Source organism: Pterocles gutturalis, unplaced genomic scaffold, assembly GCF_000699245.1.
Source record: "Pterocles gutturalis isolate BGI_N339 unplaced genomic scaffold, ASM69924v1 scaffold36269, whole genome shotgun sequence".
Classification (NCBI taxonomy): domain Eukaryota; kingdom Metazoa; phylum Chordata; class Aves; order Pterocliformes; family Pteroclidae; genus Pterocles; species Pterocles gutturalis.
Window position 1 is genome coordinate 5,639 of NW_010131899.1, and position 24,695 is coordinate 30,333.

General features: G+C 39.4%; 2 protein-coding genes across 3 annotated transcripts in view; one reads left to right on the plus strand and one right to left on the minus strand.

The window, feature by feature from the left end:
• Positions 1–2,611, plus strand: part of FAM162A (family with sequence similarity 162, member A) — a 7,458-nt gene extending 4,847 nt beyond the window's left edge. The window contains exons 3-4 of the mRNA XM_010080749.1: positions 595–703; positions 2,461–2,611. Of these exons, the coding sequence (XP_010079051.1) occupies positions 595–703; positions 2,461–2,556 (205 nt within the window). The 3' untranslated portion in view covers positions 2,557–2,611. The remainder of the gene's footprint in view (positions 1–594; positions 704–2,460) is intronic.
• Positions 2,612–7,373: 4,762 nt separating this feature from the next.
• The window catches only part of KPNA1 (karyopherin alpha 1 (importin alpha 5)), a 40,541-nt gene continuing 23,219 nt past the window's right edge, over positions 7,374–24,695 (minus strand). The window contains exons 11-13 of one of the 2 annotated variants that reach the window (XM_010080750.1): positions 12,688–12,815; positions 11,822–12,000; positions 7,374–10,364 (exon numbers count right to left, since the gene is read on the minus strand). In XM_010080750.1, the coding sequence (XP_010079052.1) occupies positions 10,177–10,364; positions 11,822–12,000; positions 12,688–12,815 (495 nt within the window). In that variant the 3' untranslated portion in view covers positions 7,374–10,176. The remainder of the gene's footprint in view (positions 10,365–11,821; positions 12,001–12,687; positions 12,816–24,695) is intronic. The other variant, XM_010080751.1, reaches the window with a different exon arrangement.

Consider the following 24,695-nt stretch of genomic DNA (forward strand, 5'->3'; position numbering starts at 1 on the left):
AGGAGTCCTCTGTCCAAAACTGATGTTGGAAAGCTTTCAAGCATCTATGCCAACTTAGTTTTTTAGGAAAGCAGATTACCTTAGGACTCTAGCAGGAGGGAAGTGGTAACCACTGGTCTTTTACCAAGTCCTATTCAAAATTTCTGAGGAGCATTACATTCAGCAGCTACATTCAGCTGTGTAATCTATAGCACTATCAAATTCTGCAGTGGAGGATTATTAGTAAAGGCATCCCTCTCCTTTTCCTGTTCTCCCCCCATAGTGAGCATACATATTTAAATATTGCAGCCTTCCTCCTCTGCATTGCAGTCAAGTAGTCTAGAAAGGCAGCATTTGTCTCTTAAATAACCAAAAGTTTAAAATGTTGGGTTTGTTTCCAACTTTGAGAGGAACTCCTTTGTGACCAAGTACCTCCCAAGGTAGCTGGCGTTCAGCCCTTCCCATTCTTGCAAAACTTTTTTGTGAAAAGAGCCAAGTACGGTTAGCATTACACCAGATTATAGACATAGCATGCCAAGAGAAATCAAACAATTAGCCAAATAGTTTATTTGGGTCTCCGATAATGAGTCTGTTCTTTTATTATTATTTCTTGAGGATTGAAACAATCAGAGCAGCAAAGACCACACTGCGTGTGAAGTTCAGCTATGTAATGATTGCCTTGACAATACTGGGATGCATAGTCATGGTGATTAAAGGGAAGCAGGTAAGCACAGATTTTTGGCTGGTGAGTGCAAATCAATGTTCATATAAACTTCTCAGTTCCTCCTATGGATTGTTACTACTGTTTTGTTTTGAGGTTTGGGTGTGTTTTTTTCATTTTTTCACTCAGGAAAAATAATTCCTCCTAGTTCCTCAGAAGTGACCCTCACTGATTAATTTCCAAGTCAGAAAAGGGTGATGTCACTGTTAGACTGCACATGCTTCCTTTAAAAGCAAAAAAAATAATTTTTTTTTCTCAGTGCAATACTTAATTGTAGCTTGCACTGTTTTAACTCTTTACTTTTGCTGACAGGCTGCAAGAGTTTGAAAGGAAGGAGCACCTTCTGGTGTGAGGGTCTGGTAGGCAGGTGAATGCTCCTTGGGCCAAGGGGGTCCATACAGTTCACTGTATGAACCTATTGCAAACCCCTCTCTACATGCTGCAACACTCGCAGAATCAATATAACAGAAATTGCAAATGAGAATGTTTCTCCACAAACAGGCTTGAGAATTCCCAAAGTCTTTTTAGGGACATGGTCAGTGCCCTTTAATTGCATTAGAAAATAGTCTTGCTTTAGTGTGAATGGAACAACTTTTCTCAAATTATTATTGTTTGTTGAATCAAAAAAACGAAACTATTTCATAGAAAAGCTCCCAGATCCTGTAGATGCTGAGTATCCTTCACTTGCATAGAATTTGGCAAGATACTGAAGAAGTTCAGCATTGGCAGAACTAGGTCTATGATTTAATTTGCATCATATGAAGTGAGAAAGTGTAAAGTTTAAGATTCCAAGTGCAGCAAAGGTTAGTCATGCCTTAATTTTATGTGTTTTTTAACATAGTTGGTGAACTATTAACTTTGTGTTATTTCTGTAAAGAAGCAAGGAGCACTTTTTGTGTACTGAAGCCAAGCTAAAGCCTCTCAGTGGCATTAGTCTCAAAGTCAAGGAATGTGAATATAATTTGTGCAGCTTATTGTCATGTTGCTTTTGATAAAAAGCACGGTGGTGAAAGAAACACAGTCCACTACCTTCTTTTAAGGATGACTGGAAGCAGAAAACCCTGAGCTTAAAGCATCTACATGGGCAGAACCTTATGCTGCCTTTCTCTGAAGCAGTTCTTGCTGTGACACGTTCAGATCTTGTTTCTCTAGGCTACTAAGTGTTCAAAAGAAAACTTAAAAGTAGTGACAGAGTCTCAATCTCAGCACTGTGAACTACTGAAGTGTCAAGTGACATTTCTGTCAGCATTCGCCTATCAAAATGAAAAGGATGCAGCACACTGAAACAAAACAGTGGAAGGTTTTTTTTCCCTGGCTTTAGCAGAAGAGATCAAACACTGACAATTCCTAGAATGTTTTCCTCTTCCATTGGAGTACTATGAATGCAAACACAAGAACGAGGACAGCTGCTTTGGAACCCTTGTTTTCACAGCAGCTATAATCTATTATGGTTAACTTCAGTTTCCAATGCCTCTGACTTTTGAAGACCAGAGATTAGTATTAAATACTGACCAGAAGCACAGAATACATCACCTTGTGCCTTAACAAAAAGATTTGATTTATTCACAAGAGAAGTAATGAGTTTAAACCAAAAGAGGCTATGGATGTTTTATTTTAACCTCTCTTTTCCTGGCATTAAAGCTGACAGAACTGTGCCTTGATAAGGATAGGCCAGTTGTTTTGTAAACTATTGATTCAAGTTTCATCTCTGTGGTCCCTCAGGATATACTTTCTGTTCTTGCTTTGTCATTACGTTGTAGGCTGTAAAAAGGCATGAATCTCTTACAAGCATAAACTTAGAGAAGAAAGCTCAATGGAGAGAGGAAGCTATTCGGGGAACATCTGCTAAGCCTTAGAGGAGGAAATGAAGAGACCAAGGACTGGGGAAGAAAAGCTGATGTCTTTTTCAGCAATGGAAGGAGGATATAGCCACATCTTTCCTGTATGTTAGTTCCATACTCTCATGTTCAAGAAAGAATGAATACATTATCCTGTAATCATTAAAAACAGAAACACTAATTTTCTTTTCCTAACAACCTCTCCCTTCCTCCAAACTGTCTTCTTTACAAGTTATCAAAACAGGACAAGTGAGCAAACAGTATAGACAGAACAGTTGTTTCCCACATGTGCTATGCACAAAACTAAGCATCTTATCAAAGACTGTAGGAGCTGTACCTGCATTTGTGGTACCAGTCTCCTTTACGAAGTCTTATGCTTGCTCTTACTGCTTATGAGAAGATAACTGGGACACAAAAGGACAGTCCATCAAGTTTCCACTAGTACATCCATACTTGTACAAACAAAATACCTTTACTGGGCAGTCATCTGCCATCACTGATTATTTTAGGTCCCTTCAAGAAGAATGGTGCTACATGTATTCTACATTTTTACAGGCTGCCTAAAATACTCCATGTGTTCCTCTTTGCATAAGAGAGGATCAATTACTAGGGGAGTCCTTGACTCAGGGATTGTATGACCTGCATTAACATAATCAGAATGATTGTAAGTTGTTAGAAAGTCTGCTTACCTGTTCCAGGTCCAATATATTCTGGCTGCATTTGTTTAAGTAAGTGAAGGACTACTTTTTGTGAAGAACTGCCTTCCTTTGATAAAAACTGAAGGGGGAGTGATAGTGAAATAGCATTCCAGAGAACCAGTGTGGTGCAGATGACAACCTAATGGTTTTTACACCAGAGCCGGTAGGGAGAAGAGAGAATGTCCAAGCCAAGGGAATAGAGCTGAGTATTTCGAGGAACACTGAGCAACAGCTTCAACCTATGCTATCAGATTTGACTATTTAGAGGCACATGAGTATGAGAAAATCAATCAGACATTCCCACTCTCTGTGGCTGAGGTCTTTTTTCTAAATCTCATTTAGATTTGCATTTTCCCCCCACCTTTAAATTGTCATCAATGCTTTCCTAATACTAGTTCACTTAAAAGATCATCTGCCTCAAATTTTAGAAGCAGCAGATCCAGTAATACCTGTAAAGAGCAACTCCCAACAGTCCTATTTCTGGCATTCATTCCAGAAGAGTCACATACATTTCATGCTGAACAGCCTGCAGCAACTGGAGACCAGTATTTTTCCTCCTCCTTTCAGTTTGTTGGGAAGGCAGTGAAGATTGGAACTGTAGGACTGTTAAAACGGTGTTACTTCCCAGGACTGCCTGCTAACTGGCCCCTGGGGATGCCACAAACAGAAGAAGCAGATGTGTTTGACAGATTTAGTTTGTGAACTTCCTGATAGTGGGAGGCAGATTTATTTTTTTAAAAACTTGTTCCTGATCCTGTTTCCTATTTTTCTTGTCCTACTAAAAATTATCATTATTGCTGAAAAAAAAATGAAAAGAATGCAGGGTAAACCTTGTCTTTATACCTGGAAAAGAGAAGCAGTAAGATATCTAAGTGCAGTCTTCTCTAGTACTTTGTCCTTTCCTCTAGAGCTAGAAAATAACTGCTGCAGTCCACCTTTTTAAGAATTGCATTTCTGGGTAACACTTGTATTAATGAAATGTAACCAATCATACAAGCTGTGCAGTCATTCCACCACAGAACCTATAAGCTTCAGATGATGCCACAACCTGTTATCAGATTCTCTGTAAGACAATTACTCAGAGTATGTCAGTCAGAGCAGGCTTTCCCAGATTTGTCCACTCATTTAGCACCGAATGTGAAGTCATGCTTAATTCCACTGCAGATACGTGACCGGATCTTTCATGACACCTCTTGTTCTTTGCCACACTAGTAAGCACATAGGTGGGAACCAAAAAATCTTCCCAGATTGTGTGCCAGTGCTCATTTATTATGAGACAAAAAGGGGAATATGCACTTCACACAATATTTCAGGTTACTACACAGAGAAGCTTTTGATTTGATTTATGCTTTGTGATGGCAGAGCTTAAAACCATGCATCTCTCAAAAATATCCTCCTTTCAATAAGCACGTCTGAGTATGCTCTGTGAATAGAACTGGCAGGTACCTCATCTAGTTTTGGAAATAAAACTACTTTGACTCATCCAGCTGGTAAAGCATTTCAAATAAAAATCAGTAAAAGAACACTTAGAAAGCAACACCCCAGAGCAGCAATGTTCACCAGCTTTTCATTTTACTTAAACTTCTATAATTTTTTTTTCAATTTACTCAAAAATTGAACTCTGGTCCAGTGGTTTGTCAGGTGCTCTGTATAGAAGTCCTTCCTTCTATCACTCTGGTACTTCCACCATCTCAGGATCAACCATAAAACCTGGGCATGACCACACACATTTGCTTCTTCTTTCCACTTACACATTGGTTCCAGAGTCTCAAGAGCCCGAGCCACTGGGCTTTGTGCTGTCTCCAGCTTGCTCCCAAACATTTGCAAGTAGTCGGGTACTAGAAAAATGATAGAAATCTTTCTCAGGGTGGCAATGAAAGAAACCCCCTCTTTCCTAGTGGAAAGAAAGCAAGAAAGCACTTCTAAACACAGACAATGGTTAAAAAACAGCACATGTTTCTCGGCTAAGCAGCCAGTCTAGCTGACTGGAGAACTTTAATACACCTCATATCACCTGATTAGGTCGTAGCTTTAGCCTACGCCCTTTTAACCTTGCTTTTAACGTGCTTGATGGAGAAGAACATACTATACCCTTGAACAGTTTTTAATTTTCCCTTTTGGCTTGGTCTGCAGCACCATTCACCTTTATTCAAAAAAATTATCAATCCTATAACCATATGCCATATTGCTGTACCTGTTTGAGAGGCAACAGGTACTTCCCAATACAATGATCAATCCAACAACTTGAACACAGTCTCAGAAGAGCATGAAGGAGCCCCACGGACATAGCCACAGCAGTACATGAAGAGGCCCTGTTCATTTTCCTACTAAGACTTGGGCATCTGAAGAAAGACCTTCAAGTCTACTGGCTAAAACTGGCTTGGGAAAGTACTAATGATGTGTTGTGCCAATCCCAGAAGCAAAGAAATCATACAGGAAGACATGGGGAATTATTTAAAGCTGACACGGAGGTAAAAGAGCTGTTCTGGAAATCCTCAGGGAAGCGGAGAGGTGCATCACCAGAAGCATTGTCACATTCAGGACAGGGTGGTGGGATTTGGTTCTTAACAGTTGCAGTGCTGATAGTTACAGAAATGCAGGTTCAAGACCATGCAGGTTTTCCGGAGTCAGTGCCTTCCTCCCTTCCCTTCAGACTAGGTGAAGGGACTTTGATCACCCTTAGCGTAAAGAAACCAATACAGGAATTTAATAACTGGCTGAAATCTCTAGGCAGCAGCTCCCTCAAATGATTGATTGTGTGTGCACTGTCTTCCCAGGAGCCCCACGCATTGGTCCTGGCTTAGTTAGTGAGCTTTCAGTAACCTTCTGCCCCATCATCTGTTGCCTCCTCCTGAATCCAAGAGAGTGACCCTGCCTGCCATGTTCCATCAGGAACTTTACAATATATCTCCTGTTCGCTGCCTCAGAAAATACACAACACTTAAAAGGCATTACAGCTCTATGGACAGGACAGCTAGATAACAATGCCTGGTAGTCCCACATCTTCCTTTCTCTAACACCGTGTTTTAAATTAGACATTGTTAAAACCTTAGTGTAGTAGTTCACCTCATCACTGATGCTGCACGAAGAACTCAGACATTCCTAGTTCTCATTCATCTTTTCACCTTACCAGCTTGTGCAGCTTTTGGAAGGTGCTTAGATTGGATCTCCACAAGCAGACAGAAACAAATGCATTAATTTTCAGTTTTCAGGATAAGGGAAGAAAAAAATACTTGAGATCACTTTTCTGGCACTACACATTGCATGGCAGAGCTAAGAGAAGAACCCAAGAACAGCTCCCTGGTCTATCCTCTACACGAGACCACACTGCCTCCTACTTACACACAAAACAAGAACAGATCATTCAAAACACAGTGTGACCTTTACAAAAGTGGAAGATAGATGCATTTTCTGACATAGGTCCTGTTTGAGCAGTAGCATATCCTTCAGGAAAGTACAGAATACTGGTTTCAATGTTTCTAGTGGAGACATAACCCTTGTTACTCTCATGTCAGTCTAAAAAAAGTGCCTAATTTCTCATCTGAATGGAACTTACAATGTTTTTACAGCTGTTCTGTTCCCAATTTTTTAGCATCCCTTTTTAACTGCTGATAGCAACACCGAGAGTGCTCCTGTAAAAGACAGTTTCACCAATGCCACATATAAAGTTAATATAAATTCCCCATTTCTTTTTGTACCTGTGAGTATTACACTAGCCACACAGAATAACGTTAGGAAGTAGTGTTCAAGCGATAACATATAACGATCATCATCCTCTTTCTGTTGCACTCTTCCTCCAAAACAGAGTCCTTCACCTGTGGCCTGAATGTTATTTGTTAAATGGGTAATGTTACCCTACACATTTGGCTCTGTAAAAATGCTAATAGTTTACTTGCCCTTGGCTTACCAAGTAATTCTGATCAGTCTGTATCAGTGAGCTGTTCCTTTCATAATTCACAAGTTTGATCTCCCTTCCGTACTCATATAATTTGCAGCCTTTGTTAGAAGATTTTGTTTCTTTTCAACCTATTAATAAAGCTAAGTAAAGCAAGGCCCAGAACTGGTTGCTGGAAGATCCTGATGGAAATACACTCAATTAAGCACCATTTAGAATTAAATTGAGACCTATGAATTAGCCATATTTTAATCCATTTAATGTGTGCCATGTTGATTTTTTGTATTGTTTTTGTTTTCAGTCAAGATATTATGCAGTACCAGTCAAATGCCTTACACAGTCTTAAGTATATATGACAACAATATCACCTGTGTCAACCAGGCCTGTCACTTCAAACAAACATACAAAGTTTAAAGATTTATACTTATCTGCTCTGAATTCACATATCCACGGCAAAAGTAACAAACACTGGCCAGGCTCCTTACACAGGAAGGCACACCATTCAGCTTAAATGGACTCTCTTTGAATTCACTAATTTAGAGGCAATTGTCATTATTTTCTTGGGGGGCAGGGGAGGGATACGCCAATGCACCACATTGTTTTCACTAGCCTGGAAGAGAAAACACTTATATATATAGATATATAGATATATAGATGTGTATATATATACACACATATGCGTGTGTGTATATACATACGTGTGTGTGTATATATGTATATATACACACCAGTGTATATATACACAGAATATACATATATGAATATACAGAATATATCCACACACACTTTGCTCAGATTTGTTTACAAAATATGTAGCATTTTTATACCATCCAATAAGAGGTACATGGTTTTAAACAAATCTTATAGAAATGACATGTTATTGGAAATTTACACGTAAAAAAATCCAGCACAAAAAAATCCAAAAGCTAAAACAAGATTTTGCTACTAATCAGTGCTTCTATCACCCTTCAAGAAAAGAGAGACACAGTTATTTATATGTGATGTGAAGGCAACACTGAGGGGTTTTTTGCTTTAAGTTAACCACCAAATTTAACCCCCTAAAATTACAAAGAATCAAAGTCCATTTACAGATCAAGTGCAGTAAACTAAATGTTCCTTCAGCACAAAGCAGCACTAGAGAAAATAACTGGGAGAGGGAAGGTGAAGGCCAACTGGCTTAGCTAGGGAGGCAGCAGGTGGCTTCTGCAGTGGCCACACAGGTCAGAGTCTCCATCCTGAAGCACAGAACTGAAGACTGTATTTAAATAATGGTCACACAAAGCTGATGTTCGGGCCTTTGCCTAACTTCTTTCAGCAGTTTGACATATGATTTATATATTGTTATTATTCTGCATCCAATGAGCTGTTTTTGCTTTTGCAGTGGCTTGTCACTGAGAGGAGTCATAAGGAGGATCTTGCAAACCACTAACATTTACCACAGGTACATCACGCTGCAGTTGTCAGTGGTGATTTTGAAATGTTTACACTGGACAAATGTGTTCCAAGCGTCCAAAATGGCTTGAAAGAACATCCAATGCAGGGGGAAGCGGATGGCCTGGAGAATCCATTGCATTTATAGAAATGGAACTGCCACTTTCAATCACGTGGCATCTCCCCAGTTGTGTGAAGAGTTTGGTGGCAACATCAGCTGAACTCAGTGAGGAGCGGCTGGCCTTTGCATCAGATGTCTGTGATCCAAGCAGGTTGCAGAGCCAAGAACATGCTGCTAGCAGAAGGGCAGTCTACAGCTGTGGATGACAGCTGTCATACAGTCAGCAATGCCTTACGGATGTCACCTGGAGGAACCACACGTTCCATGCTAATTCACCTGAAGTCCCGTAAACAGCAAAAGGAAAAAATGAAATGAAAGGGCCAGGTGGATCCACATGTAATATTACTATCCTCTGAATGTAGTGTCATTTCAGTTGTTAAATAAGGGGCTTCACCAGGCAGACTATTTTATCAGGTGAGCTGGAGAGGAAGCTCTTGTCTTGTGAAAATGAAAAGGAGGTCTAACGCTCCTTGTGCTAAGTTTTACAAATTAAGATTTCTGTATTCAGAAGGTAATTTTTTCAGAAGAGAAATCTGTTCAAGTCACGCTGTGTAAAAATGTAAAGAGGCAGACAGGAATTTTTCAGCCATAACTATAATACCAAGGACCAGACTGGAGCATGAAGTCAGGAAAGGCTTGATTTTTCAGGAATGACCAGCTGGATCATGCTGTGCTGGCAAGCAATGGTAGTTTCTCCATTCTAGAAGCCGGTTTGGAAAGTCATTTCTGGGGAAGTGGTACGAGTGACCTATTCACAGGGGTTTTTTTTGTGGATGGAAAGACTGGGAGGGTTTGCAAATCTGCACAGTGTTCTGCAATCCAGCTTGGGAACTCAGTGTTGAGGAGGGACAGGGCCAAATGTGTTCAGTATTCTTAAGAACCAGAAAACATGTCCATTGCAGCCTGTTGTTGCAGGGAATAGAGAACTTATTCCATTATCTGTAACATGTTCTGTATGCCAATAACCCCAGCTGGCACATACAGCAAAATAGATGCATTGCATGTGAAGATTTAACGCATCTCACACAGCCATCCAAAGAGGCATCCAGGGAGGAATATGGGAATGAATTCAGCTACGTTCTCAGAAACTCTGAATGTCTCCCTGGACTGCAGGCACACACTGCAGCAAATACATGAGAAAGGCAGCCTTATCTTAGATGCCCGGAGTGTGGGGGCTAGTGGAAGAGGGGTTGTTTTCCTATGATAGGACCAGGGAATATCTCAAGGTATAGAAGGGTGCCTCAACTCCACGAAGATGACAGTGGAGAAGTTCAGAATCTAGAGAAGAGTGATTCTGGTGACCCCTTGACAAGGAGGGGGCATCCTGCCACAGAGAGCCAAAAGTTTTCCAGACGTATGTAAGAGCATGTGCACAAGGCAAGCGAATGAGCGCAAACAGGGTTATGGAAAACACTGAGAGAATCACTCCATGTGTGGCTTGTGGCTCAACAACAGGATTGGCTAGGAAGAGGAGCACACAGCACAGGGGCACCTCAGAGCTGGAAGCCTTCCATGGGAGCCTCACACTGCTGGAAGATGTACTGTTGCTGGCTGAGATCCACTTGTGGGGCAATGCTGCTGTCTTCATCCTCTGTTCCAAAGTAGTGCTCAATCAGATCAAAGGCCTTCTGATAAATCTCTTGATTCTCGTGGCTCTGCAGAAATTCAATCTTGTCCAGGCCTGCAAAGAAAGAAAGTACATAAAAGTTACAGCTTGGTGAAAGCATATGACCATGATAATTTTCAGTCTGTTGTGAACATGAAGTTCCATGACAATTCTCTCCCACCTTCAGAAAGAACAGGTTCCTCTGTGGAGACCCTTACCCAACTTGTACTCTCCACACCCAAGGAAAAACAGGTTGCACTGCAGAATTCCCTGTAACTGCGTGAAGTGTTTCATACGTTGTCTGCCTCTACCATCTCACTCAAAAAATGAAATCAACAAGCTTGAATGTGTAAAGAACAAGACCTCAAAGACTTTTTCTGAAGAGACTTTTAGGACCATGTTTCCTGAAAGTGTGTTCACAGTGCTTTGTTTACAAGGACCATGACTACAGAATCACATAACTGCAAGTTGGAAGAGACTGCCAGTAATCATCTAGTACTACCTGCAGCCCAGCCCAGCACTACTACAACACCAGATTAGGTCAGCTGTGTCTAGCCAAGTCTTCAAAACTTCCAAGGATGGAGACTCAATTACCTAATGTGTATCATGTGTATACAATGCAGTTAAACTCATACAACCAGTTTTTGGGCAAATGTTAAGCCGGTGGACAAACTCAGGCCTTGTAGGCCATAGAAACGAATGAAAATAATACAGCAAGCTAAATTATCTGTGATACCTAGGAATGATGCTATAATGAAATCCAAGCCTTAGCCACTCTAGGAAATCTCTAATATTGGGAACTGCAGTGGAACTGCAGAAACTGTCTGCTCCTTTCGCTATGTGTAAAGACTAGAGGAAGCAATTCTCTGATGCTCTATAGACATTTCTGCAACACTGACATGAAAAGGGAAGTTAAAACCTAAAACCAGGCAATGAAAAATCCTATTCTGATATAACTCTTCCCTGGAGGTCAAGGTAACCATGAAGTTCAGTGCTACTGTCCTCTTCTATACTGCTCTTGATAACCCATTTTTATTTTTCATAATAAATACTTGCTAATCGGCAAGGAAACTAACCTTAAGAGCAGCAGTACCTCAGAACTGGGATGAAATTATGCCAGTATATTCCAGAACCTCAGCACACCAAAGGCAAACAAGAAAGTTGCTGCTGATGCCATAACTCTACAGGGCAGCAGAGAGGAAAGGGAAAGGTTTGAAACCTGAGCAACAGAGCAGTGAGCCTGAACTTTTATCTACTGTGGAGAGAAGATACTGAGGCTGAATGACACCCAGAAGATTTCCCCAGGGTAAAAGAAATTAAGAAAATAAGATCTGCACACACTGTCTCCAATCTACATACAGATAATGACAATGTAGAAGATGGGAGTACATTGGTAAATAGACACTGGTCAAAGAACAGTTAATTTTCAGATAATAGTGATGAGGAAATTAATAGAATTAGGTCTACTGAAACTCTAATGGGTTTGTGATCATTGCTTCAACCCCTGATTTCCACAGATGTTTTGCTCATACCATATGCTTCTTCAATAAGAGCGCAGTAAGGATTAATGCCAGTGCCACTGCGTTTGGACTCCTGCTCTCCAAGCCTCAGGATATTCTCCAGCCCATTCAGTGCTACTTGCACAATCTTTGAGTCCATTACTGTAAGGAGGTCACAGAGTGGTTTGATGCATCCCAGTTCTACTAAATACCTGAAAAACACCACATGGAGCCCAGTAAATTGCCTGCAAAATTGTAATTGGTGTAGCCATTTAACTGCTTAGCATCAAGTCTAAGAACCAAAACAATCAGATAAAATATCAATTCAACTTGGGAAACTGGAGAAATTACAGACATCTATTTGTATCCCATCAATTCTGCTGAAACAATGAAAACTTTAAAATACCTTCTCTGTCTATATATAGATATGAAATAATTTAATTTTGTAACTGAAATTTATAATTCTATAACTGTAGTTTATTATTAGTTTATATTAATATCAACTATATTAATTTCATTTATATAGAAGCATAATGTCCTAGTATAAGTTAAAGAGGAAAACAATGCACACAATGCCCTTGTCTGAGGGGCTGAGCTATTCTTCTCAACTGCTACACTCTGCAATGACCACTAAGAAATGAGTTTAAAAGTTGCATTTAGTTTTTTTCACATAAGAGAAATGGTTAAAATAAAAACTAAGTATTACAGCTGAAACACTTATCTGATTTCTCCCTAAAGGAATGAATGGGCCATTCACAACTCAATACAAAGATGTGGTCTCTTTGGATACAAACACTGGAAGCATACAGAAAGGTTTTCCAGTATGCAGTTATTGGTTTGATTTCTTGCACAAACACTAATTCACTCAATTACATTGAAAAATTTGAACTATTTCATACTTGATCTGTTCAGCAGAGCCTCCAGATGTTGCATTTGTGATTGCCCAAGCAGCTTCCTTCCTTGTCCGGAACTCAGCCGTTTGCAAAATATTTATAAGAGCTGGAAAGATATGGGCATCTATGACTGTCTGCAAAAAGAAGTGACACGTCAGGGTTATAATAAAAATTAGAAATAATTTCCTTGTCCCAAGGTAGTTAATGTCTATGCTCAGCACAACACGTTAAACAATGAAACGTTAACTTATCAAGGGGCAAAAATCAGTTTTCAGCTTTACATTCAAACCCTAGTTATCGCCGGGGTCTGTGCTTATCCCAAAAGAATTCAAAACACGTTTAGACTGAAGTGACTGCCATATATAACGTGTTACTTAATCATACCTTGACACAAAAAGAATGCCATACTTCCCTTATTTTTCCAGGTAGTGAACCACTCAGCTATTAAGTCAGTAAACCACTAAGTCACTAAGATCCCCTAAACAGAGAAAAAAAAAATCATATGCCTGTGTGTCATACTACGCTGAGTGAAACAACAGAGCAGAGAGAGAACGTATTGTAAGAATGCCTTAGAACAAGCAAGCACCAATATATTATTTCCTGGTGAAAAGACAAAGCAATAGATGGTTTGGTAATATGGTTAACTACTCAGCCCACCAAACTGATATAAGTCAAATGAGCATTTAGTCATCAGCTCAAAGTTTTGAGTAAACTTCCCCTGGAAAGAACCTTTTGCAATAAGACATAAATGAAACCAGTTTAGTTATCCACGTATGACAAGGATCTGAAACACTTTCATAAGGATCATTCAAAGAAGCAAGAGCTTAGGATTACATTTTTAAACTACCATTTTATCATCACAGAACTGGTAAAAGCAAATTCAAGGAAAGCCAAAGAGATCCTTCTCAAGGAGCTCCGCAGAAGAAAACAGATTACATACAGCAAAAAGTTATAATCAATTAACAGTATGGATGGTTATCCAGTGAAAAAAATGAACTGTTTGATATTTCTTTTACCCTTCCTGTTTGCCTAAGCAACTACACCACATTTACTTTGTAAATCCATATAGCCTATTAGTTGTATCAACAGTCACATGAACACGGTCTCCTTTACCACAGAATCTGCACTTCTAGTACAGCAATCTGGGGACCTTAAGGAAAACCACTTACACTTCCGTCATTCCATGTTATATTAGATTTGTACTTTGCAAATAATATTTGACAAAAAGTCTTTAACTGAAATTTTTGAACATGGATGCTGGAAGTGGTAGGTCATAAACAGAAGCCAGCTATTTGAAAGAAAGACAAAAGAAAATATCTTCAAAAAAACAGGATGCATTCCCCCCGCCCCCCCCCGATATATTTTACTGGGAAAACCCACTTAATTTTTAGAAATATATAAAAACAACATGCTGTAAGGGTACATGGAATGTGAGAGTATCTGCTTCATTAATGTTATCAGATCAAAGACCTTTGCAGCTCAAAGGGAGATATAAATTAACAGTAAAGTAATAAATAGAACACACAGTGACAGAAACCTGATAGACAAGGGATAATCACAAAGAATCACAAAGAAGGAAAGTCTCCAGTCACTAATTAATGACCATTAAGAAACTACGGGCACGGCTTTGCAGAGAGCCAGCCTGGACTTTGTAACTGATAAGATGGGGACAAGTGGGACTGTGCAAAACTTAATAATGTATTTTTTCCTAACTATCTTACTACCTAACCCCTCTCTCAAGCCCGCGTGAGTGCTCTAAGGATCAGGTACTAGCAACTGATACCAGCATGCCTGAATTTTGGCCACCAACTGGATCAGAGCTCAGGAGAAATCCCTGTGTCAGTGGGGCCAACAACTGGAGTGGGTGGGGATCTCAGCATCAGTAGCTGGAGAGGCCCAGGACTAGGGAACATGTTTCTGGGGCACCCAGAGAAGGTGAATTCAGGGTCAGCAACCGGTGTCAGACCTTGGGTGAAGGGGCCCCTGCAACTGGAGCAGGTGAGGGTCCCAGCATCAGCCACTGGGGCAGGTTCACAGTGCATAGGGCCTGTGTGCCTGGATGCTGGCTACTAGGGATCTGGGGTGAAGCTGAGTGAGGGTCTTGGCACCTCAGCTGGAGTGGGACTGCAGGTGACAGGACCCAAGTACCTGGGCATCAGCTCCATCAGATTGGGGGATTTACATTATCCTCAAATATAGTGGTGGGAGTGGAGGATCACAGTGTAGATAATGTGCTGGCAAACTGGACTAGCCAGCAAGTGGGAAGCCCAGGATCCAGGCACAAACAGAGGCCCCATGCTGATATTCAAGGTGCCTGCAAGTGTGGAGACACTCAATGTGTGCATCTTTTTGCTAGCAAGAAGCAAGCTGAACTAACCAGTGAGCAGGAGTCAAGTACAGCAAGTTAACAGAGCTCACACTCCAGCCATGGACAATAGATGGGCAGAGAGCCCACACCAATATTCAAGAGATCTGTTAATGTGCATGTGTGCTTGTGGACCTGGGAAAAAAAAACACGTTTTCACTAGTGAGCTTCAGCCCTGAACAGCTGGAGAGGAGAAAGGGGGACTAGGCAGTCTACACGCCCCTTTAGTGTAAGTCCAGGTAGTGCTATATAAGGATGTTGTTGATGAGGTGGAAGCCCTTGTAAGAACAGTGTGTTGAGGGGTGTTAAGTATTCTCTACCAAAAGAGCTTGATACAGATCTAGGATAGGATAGAATCATAGAATGGTTAGGGACCTTAAAGATCATCAAGTTCCATGAGGGCATTAATATTTTACTCTTCTAGCAAAGAACAAGTCAAAAATCTCATTAAACACTTAAATCCTCTCCCCAAAATAAAACTTTTACATGAGATTTATTTCCTTCAAAAAGTGTCTTCTTAAAACCAGCTTCTTTAGGAAATACCAGAATCAGAGTATGTTACATGATAGCATGCAACTCAGCACATCTTAGCTGACAAGCAGTAAAGTATGTTTACTTTGAGCCTTCTTAATGCAAAAAAAAAAAAAAAAAAAAAAAGTTCTATTAAAATGTTTCAATTTAAACTTGTAAAATAGTAAGAGAATTCCAGAACAAAGGCAACTAGCAAGGGGAGGGCAGCAAGTGAGAGAATCATAAAAGATTGTTACTGTTTCCTTCTTGCTCAATAAATTTTGCTTCAATGCAAAGACTAGTGGGTAAAATTACTCTTCTCAGAGTGGAAAAATGTGCATTTGAACCTTTTTGGAAGGAACTGAGTGCTCTTATTTCTAATTCTACTTATTTCTATATATTTCTAATCCTTACTCCATTGTATAAAAGGCTGTGGGCACCTTGTTTACCTCCTGCTCTACACTGAAGTTGGCTGTGTTTACCCAAGCAGAACAGGTTAAAACACCACAGTGAATTGCAGCCTCTCATAAGGCACTTCACTGAAAGAGACTGGCTCAAGAGAGAAGCAGATTATCAGTCACTGTATTTTTATGTTTCCTACTGTTTGACATGCAATGGAAGTGTTGTCACCATCTCACCTTAGTATGTGTCCCAGTTAAAGGTACTTAACTGCCCTTCTGTAGTACAGCAAAGTTTTTCACCTAGCAGTCTGTTGACAGTTGAAACTCTCAGAGCTTAGATTTTTTTAAAACATAAAAAGAGTTTGCTTTAACCTTAATATCTTCACTAGATTTCCAAAGTCCAGTTAAGATCAACAAGAGCGGAAACAACAAAACATTAATACAGAGAAAGTGCTAGCAGAATCTACTATTTACACCCCGTGTTTTGTAACCTTGCCCACAGCAGTTACTCTTGAAAACAAACTAGAATGCCTAAGGATTCCTGGCCCTACAACATTTTACATGGGAACAACAGTTATTGTGGAAACAGGCCACGTTTCCCTTTCAGTTAAACTCCTTCTAAGTGACAAAATAGCAAGCTACTGGAACAGAATTTGGTTTTGTTTTTTTCTTGAAGAAAAGCAAACCTCAGGCAGAGCAAAACCCTAAAGGACTGTGGCAGGATGAGGTACCTAAAACTTGTGAACATGTAGAAAGTGTTAATTCAAATTACTTTACTTTTTTACTATTACTATACTGTGTGTGTCTGACATATGGAAGTGTGTTGAAGACTAAAGTAATGTAGCGCATATAAAAATGATCAAGATAAGCAAAGCTTTCAAACCAAACACACACAGTTAAGGGATTTCAGTTCAACAAGAACTTCAAAAACATGTGAAATAAATAAAAGGGAAATTAAAAATCAAGTTGCAAGCTAAGGACAGATGTACAAGCTACTGCAGATCTTGCTCATGTGTTCAAATGTTCCACTATTTCAAAAAAAATGAAAAGTGCCTTGGCCATTCATGAAAATAGCGGGCAACTGCTTCATACGTACCATAAATTAAAGGATGTTTAAACATTCTTTCTGAGCAGCTGATGCATTGTAATGCTTGCGTTTATGTATGGCCTCTAAACATGACCACAATTTTCCAAGGAGTGTAACAGCAGGCCAACAGGGTAACCAAAACTTAAAGAAACACTCCAAAACCTGTACCATTTTTAGACATTTTATATGGATTTTCCTAATCCAAATTACTCTTGTGCTTGCATGTAAGAACAACATTGACTAACATTCTGCTTCCAACAGCAATCAACAGCAGATGCACAGAAAAGAGTAAACTCCAGTCATGTTTATTTTTTTTTTCTGCTTTTTAAATATTCACAGTTGCATAAATGAGTTCCAGTTTGACTACACCTGTATGAGAAGATACCTGCCCGTTTGTCCTAAAGTGCTAGTAATTTCTCTGATGCCTCCTCCTTCAAGGATCTTGCTCAAAAACAATCACTCCCTGTTCACCTTCTCAGATGCCACTTGTGTTTTTACAGCATTCTGCCACATCTCCCTTCACTTGTCTCAGTCTACAAAGCTACTCCTCATATGGAATCCAGTTGACATTTTATGGTCCCTCCCTACCACCCACTCCTACCATATCCTCTAAAGACGGATCTACATACAGGGCAACATTGAACATTTATACTAGAACAATAGTAAGGATTTCTCTTTTGGTTTTATTTATCCCTTTCCTGATTATTTCTAATATTCACATTGGTTTTGGGCTGCTACCACTAGGCACTGAGGTGCTATCTTCAAAATACATTCGAAATCTCTTTTCTGTTAACAGGTAATCCAGAGGCCATCCTTTAATACATTAAACACTGATTTTTGTCCAGCTGCATTCATTCACATTTGCTGGAACTGAACTCCACCTTGACTTGTAACTACAAGTCTTTCAGAAAACTGAAACTGAATTTTTAATTGAAATCTGAATTTTCAAATTTATTTTGAAATTCAACTGAACTGTAATGCTCAGTCCTTCAGCAAATCTGGGCCTCACTTTTTTGCAGCGTCACTTTTTTGTGGTTTGGGGTTTTTTTGTCTAAATACACGGTATCCTGGTGCTGTGGCCCTCCAAGAGGGTTGCCTTTCTCTTGGAAATATTCTATCCTTCTTATTTATTTTAACCAAGCTTCTTCACTTTACAGTATTTGATTTTTAAAGAGTAAAGCTAGATACAAGTGAATTTTCATAGTTCAATTACATCTGCATGGACGCTGAAACTATAAACATCGTAGTCACTGTTAGAGAGCAGATATTCAGCAGTAGTATATTAGTATTTTGAACTTTTCAATACTAAGTGAATTTGCTTCTCCTCTGGGTTCCCCCAAATAAGTCACTTACGGTATGCAAAAATACACATACACATTTAGCATGCAAGTGTTGGCATCACATATCTACGTATGATTCATCACATAAACGTGATAGTAACCAAGCTTACAGCATGACTGTTTTCCTGCTCCTGCAAGCTCTCTCATTACCTTTAACAAATCAAGATTACAGTCACCACCCTAGCTGGCAGCTGTGAACATAGCTCTACTCTATCAGCTCCTCCTACTGGCTGGAAATTTCAGTTCATAGAGGCTTCTCAGTTACCTGTGATCCAGTTTATTGACTCCATTTAAAACTGTTTTTTAAATAACAGCAAATATTTGTAAGCCAAAGCTATGTAACATGATGGCATGAGTACAAAAACACTGCCATCAGAGTCAGGAAACAAGCACTTCAGATCTCAGTTCTAATGGACTTGTATGTTGTTGACACAGACACCTAAGCCTATATACTCTGCGTATAAAGCAAACTTCTAGCCAGTTTACACAAGGTTGCTACTGCTCTCAGGAAGAACCTGCCCTATAAGGAACAGCACCTTGTTGAGGTGTATCCAGCTTATAGGGTCTGCCCTACAAAAAATATAGCAATATACACCACTGACTGCTAGGTTTTCAGGCAGAATAAAGAAAGTAAAGTATTGTAGCTCTGCTGCCCTCAATGTGGTATGATGTATGGGATTCACCACATACAAAAAAAAAGATTTTTTTGTACTTAAACAGAAACTTAAACCTGGAAATTATTAATCTTTGACTTTTGCTGGTCCTCAAATATGACCTTGTCAGCAATGCCATGTTTTGCTCCTAATCGAGACACCACAAATATCACATAAAGATTCTAGACCACTGGTGTAAACTATACCATAAACCAAACACACTTCATATTTAAGTAATTTGATACACAGTGTGCCTGTGTAAACCACAGCTCTCCATGTGAATCATGTCATTCCTTTTCCATGTCTCCAGCCTTACCATGGTCTTTTTGCAGAAGAGTCTCTGACAAGTCTTAGCTTGCATCTTTCCCCCAATTTGTAAAAATGTATTTCATTCCAGAGGTTTAAAAACCAACAGGCAACATATCATTTGCCATGCTTGCCCATGTCAGATTTCAGCAAGGATAGGAAAACCTAAAGAAGGAAAAATATGGCATAGATACTCTTGCTACCATGCCTAGCCATACTCAGGTTTCCAGATGTTCTTGTGAGAATTTAAGGTATATTAGAAAAGAAGGTTTAAGTTTCTTAACCTGTCAACAGGAGAGAACTCCTATGATGTCTTCACTGTCAGATATGGAAGATTGTGTCTGATGTACTGCCTTTCATATCTTTTCAATGGGTTGCGAAGTTAGAACATTTTCTGAGGTATGTGATAGCCTTTCATACCCTTCAGAAGGGTCGACAGTCAGGATTTAGCTTCAGCTGTGCAGTTCTCCTTCTGACTCCCAGGAGGATGTAGTTCCCCTTCTCCCTGACTGGGGAAGCTATCCACTGAAGTACAGCAAAGCTGTATACAAACTAGGAAATTAACAAACAAAAACTATACTTAGTGACAATCATGACTGCATCAGGATATACACATCCAACCCAAACCTTAAAAGCACAGAAATACAGAGGGGAAAGACTGCTGAATTCCACCACATTTTCCTGTTTCCTAGGCACTGTTGGTGACACTCTGAAAGGCTTTCACTTCCACCTTTGGTGGGGGAAAAAACCCAAACCTTCTGGGCTTTAATATGAGCTACAAAAGAAAGTTCAGCACTTACTTTCACACATTTCATGCATGTTAACTTATATTGCCTTAACACTAGAAAGAGTTTACTTGACTGTGTTTGAGTGCAAATCTAATGGTGACAGGCTGCTGTCTTATCTTTCAGAAATGGCAGTGAAAGCCTTTGGAGTGTGCTACCAAACAGCACTGTAGGCAGTATGAAAGTGGAAATGAATATAGAAGTCCTTCCCTCTAACTTTTATTTCAATACTTTAGAGTGGGTGGATGGAGGAAGTGTAACCCAATGCAATCTTAAACAACACTAAATATAGCTCTGTCTGTTAATATTGGTTAGGTAAAATACCCATTCGATTTACCAAAATATTTAATTTTCTTCTTGGTGAGCAGAAGGGATGGCTAGATTACGGCTTGAGCACTACTCAAAGTTTCCATAGTATTCTAACATCCAAATTGCCCTGGAGCAACAACCCACTAGTTAGATCAGCTGCTAACTTGCAACAACGTGGTTTACTATGCTAGGCAGACATTTAACTTTCAGGAAAAAAATTACCACGCATTAAAATTATTCTTGTTTTATTTCTGGCTAAAGATTGTGCATCTTCAAAATCCAGTTAGTACCATAGAGACTGGAATGGATCTGGCTACAGACTATGCCCTCTAGTAGGAACTATCGACAAATTTGGAGGGACTGGGGAGCAAGGAAAGTAAATTATTTAGTTTAGAGCTGCATCTAGTATTTTAGAATTCCTTCTGCAAGGAAGACCAGTTCTCAGCAAGTAATGTTTTAATTCATCACAATGTGAAATTGATTTAGAGAAAGAAAACATAACTCACAGATGAAATAGGTTAATCCATGAATTTAGTTGAATCAGACATTCTTCCCCGATTGGAATTATCCTTTGTCCTCACAGCTACTGAACAGACTAGGCTCTATTTTACCATATGCCAATCTTCAAGAAACACTTTGCCAAACAGCATTTTCCAACTTCAGAAATTACTTTAAAGTGTTTCTCAGCTCAAATGTTTATAATGATTTTGATATTGAGCAGGAGTTGCCTCAAGTAATACCTCAGAGAAGGGCTTTTCTGAGAAAAGCAGACGTATCAACTCTGGAGCTGAAAGGACGTTTCATCACACCTTGAATTTCACGTGACATTCTCTATGTTAAGAGTAGAACCTAAAGAATTAGAGCCTTTCTGGAATTTGTTACACATCTGTGATGAGACTTTCCCCTTTCAACATGCAATAATAATCGCAATTACACCTGCAATTGCTAATTTTACTTCCAAGAAACAGTGCCTGGACATGTCCATGCCATAAACATTCTCCAACATCCTTTACTTCACAAATTTCCTCTAATGGGTGTCCTTCTGCAGTTCCAAAAATCCAACCTCATGGTGGACATGATTTGCAATATCTCACAATTACCAGCATAGTTATCTCCTTCTCAGAATGAAAAACGCTATGTTTTTAATCTCACTTTTATAACTGTCAGCATAGATTAAATTGGGTACGCACTCAGGGCAGCCAGTATTTCACTATATAGCATGTGTGTGCTCCATGTTCAAAGGCAGTTCAATTACTCCGAATGGGGTCTGAGGGATTCTTAAGTGAACTATAGCTTTCACTTTTGAGAAGCTGCTGCTCACATTCTTTTCCCTGGACTTGAATAACGCATCAACATGCTTCCAACCTTGTCTGTGACATATCCTACGGCAGGATGCTTTAAGCTGGATTCTTCTCAATCTAACATGCATTTTGGTGATTTGTCTGACACTCTGTTTTCTTCCTAATGCATGAATCTTGAGAAAGAAACCTTCTACCCACACAACCACAACTATTCTTCTACGCAGAGTTAAGGGGTTTTTTTGTACTTCCAAAGAATCACCTGCTAGAAATGAAGGTGCAATATCAATGTCTCATAGCATTAATTTTCCTCTCCCTGCCTTCCCACCTTACCTTTCCAAGTTACAAAGCAATTCTAATCTGTTCTCACTGGAAAGGGGGCTGCTCTGAACTGGTGATAAGACACCCCAAAACCTTTAAAAACTACTAAACACACACATGCATAGATGTACCTAACGATTTTGTTTAGCTAGATGGGGCAAATTTTGTTTTAACAAAGGAAAGATTATTTTATCCTTACTTGTTTTCAAATAAAGGTGTGACAACAGTTTAGAAGACAGAAGATTACCAAGGGTATAGTTAAGACTCTCCACCTAAAGCCTTACTTCTACATGTCTGATAGTGGATACCAGGTTTAAGAATACTGTACAAACAAGAACAGGCACTTACTCCTTCACTTGAGCAGGACAACGTGGTACAGTGTTTACTTATGTAGAAGTCACAGAAGTGAATATGCTATTGAAATAGCTTCTGGTGCACTAGAGTTTAAATTACCTCTAGGACTCTTCACAACTGTATCTTCAGTAGATCAAGAACATGAAAATAGAGATCCTGAAGTTTTTAAAAAATGCTCTCATAACAAACTTTACTTTCTATTGCCACTTCCGATACTTATTTCTTTATGGAATGACTTGTACAAATATCTGGTTTTCTCAAGCTCTTCTTTTTCTTAGGTCTGTAACATTCCTCTATGATTGTGCATCCTGAAGCAACTCTGACAGACTTGGGAAAAAAACACGAAGTTAAGAAAATATATTGGGCTGGACTGTTGCCCAGAAAAAACTCTTAGAGAATTCCCAGGAAAAGCAGAAATGTCCTTCTAGAGAGAAAATATTACTTGTCCCTGTTTCTAAGGTGGTAGCAGCATGGATAAAGCAGCCAAAAGATTTTTCACTGCATGAAAAGCAAAGGCAGAGACATTTTTACCTTAGTACAAGCAGTAGTAACTACCTCCTCTGCACTGCTAACTGCACAGCAATTAGAATTGCTGATACAGGAAAAAACAGTGGTACAGTTGCTGATTTTACACAGCACTTTTTGTTAGAAATTCAGCTAATCCACGGATTAAAACAGAAGCCACAATAAAGGCAGAATCAAAATTCCTGGAGCTCTACCAAGGTTAGATTAAGTAACCATATCGTTCTCTTTATCTGACAAAAACCATGATCTTTGGTGGTAAAAGTAGAATCTTGACTGAGAAAGCTGGAGCAAAAAAAACTGTAGGAGGTTTCTTTGCTCACAGTTCCACTTCCATCTTAATCACATCCTTACATGAGACAAGAAGGACCTACACAGCTTTCTACCTTTTCAAGTTTTGTTTTCTTGCCTACTCACTTCCTAACATATGCATCTCTGAAGCCAGACAAGCATTTGCTTTTAATCCCAGGAAGCTTAGTTAGAGACTGAGTTACCTTCCACAAAAGCATTAACTTTATTTTTTATACTTTCTGAGATGAATACGAAGACCTCATTTAAGGTATTAAGACTTTATGCTGCCCCTTCAGCAGCTGAATGTTCTTTGTAAGGAAGAATTCATAACCAAAAGGTTGTAAAGTGCCACCTGCAATGGATATAATACACTTTTCCTCAGGAAAAACATACAGCCCTTTCTAACTCTTCTGTGAGTTTTCTGCAAAAAGAGAAGTAATTTCACCCCTTGAGTGAAGAGGGTTAACCACTTCATGCTAATTCTGATGATATATATTGGATAATCCAGAGCCATCAGATATAAGACTAGCAAGTGTCAGGCTGATTTCCAAGGAAAAGGATATGGAGGAAAGACGTATTGCTTGGCCACTTCTGCCAATGTATTATGGGACTTGGTGTACTTTCTGTGCAAACATGCATTTTTTCTGCCTGGTTACTAATGAGTGAGACAACATTTCTAATCCTTAATATTTCTGCAATTTATTTCTATTCCTTACAGAACAGATATCTCCAACTGGAGTTCCACATATCCTCTGCCATCTCAAACTACTCTCTGTATCCAATGAGGGAGAAGAGCACTGAGAAAGATAACTTCAGAAGAATTACATTTGATTTGCATGAGGAGACTTTCATTCAACTGCCTTGATGGGAACCTTGTATATGCATCAGAAAAAGCCTGGTTTCACTACAATCTGTTTTTCCATCTTCTGAAAAAAGAGAATGAAGGAAGCATTGTCCTTGAAAGCCAAGCAAAAAATTCCCCTAGTATAGCTTTTCTAAAAAACTCCATATCCAGGGAATACAAAATATATTTAGCAATTTCTTCTTCATCTAGTCAAAGAAATTTCTCTGGGGAAGAGATGGTCAATCTTTCATTTATAACATCTAGAGACAAGTCCTGGGAATTCTTCCTGATGGCTGACACCAAGTCCAGACTCAGAACAAAGATGTGGTCTTTTGGAGGCCTAACTGTAAAGACTGACGTAAGGGAGTGAGACTGTCATTTGCTTCTGTGTACTACCACTTACTGTGAAGGGATTACAAAACTTGACAGAATCAGAAAGGACAAATCCCAATGCAACATGTTAGCTATCCTCCGCTATTGTTCAGTTTAATAAATAGCAATTTTAGATTTGACTATGCACAACTGCCTGTATCAGAAATTATAAGAAAATATAAACAGGAATAAAGAAAGTACTTCATAATGCAGGTCTCCGCATCTGGTGGTGAAATCAAGAAAGATGTAAAGATAT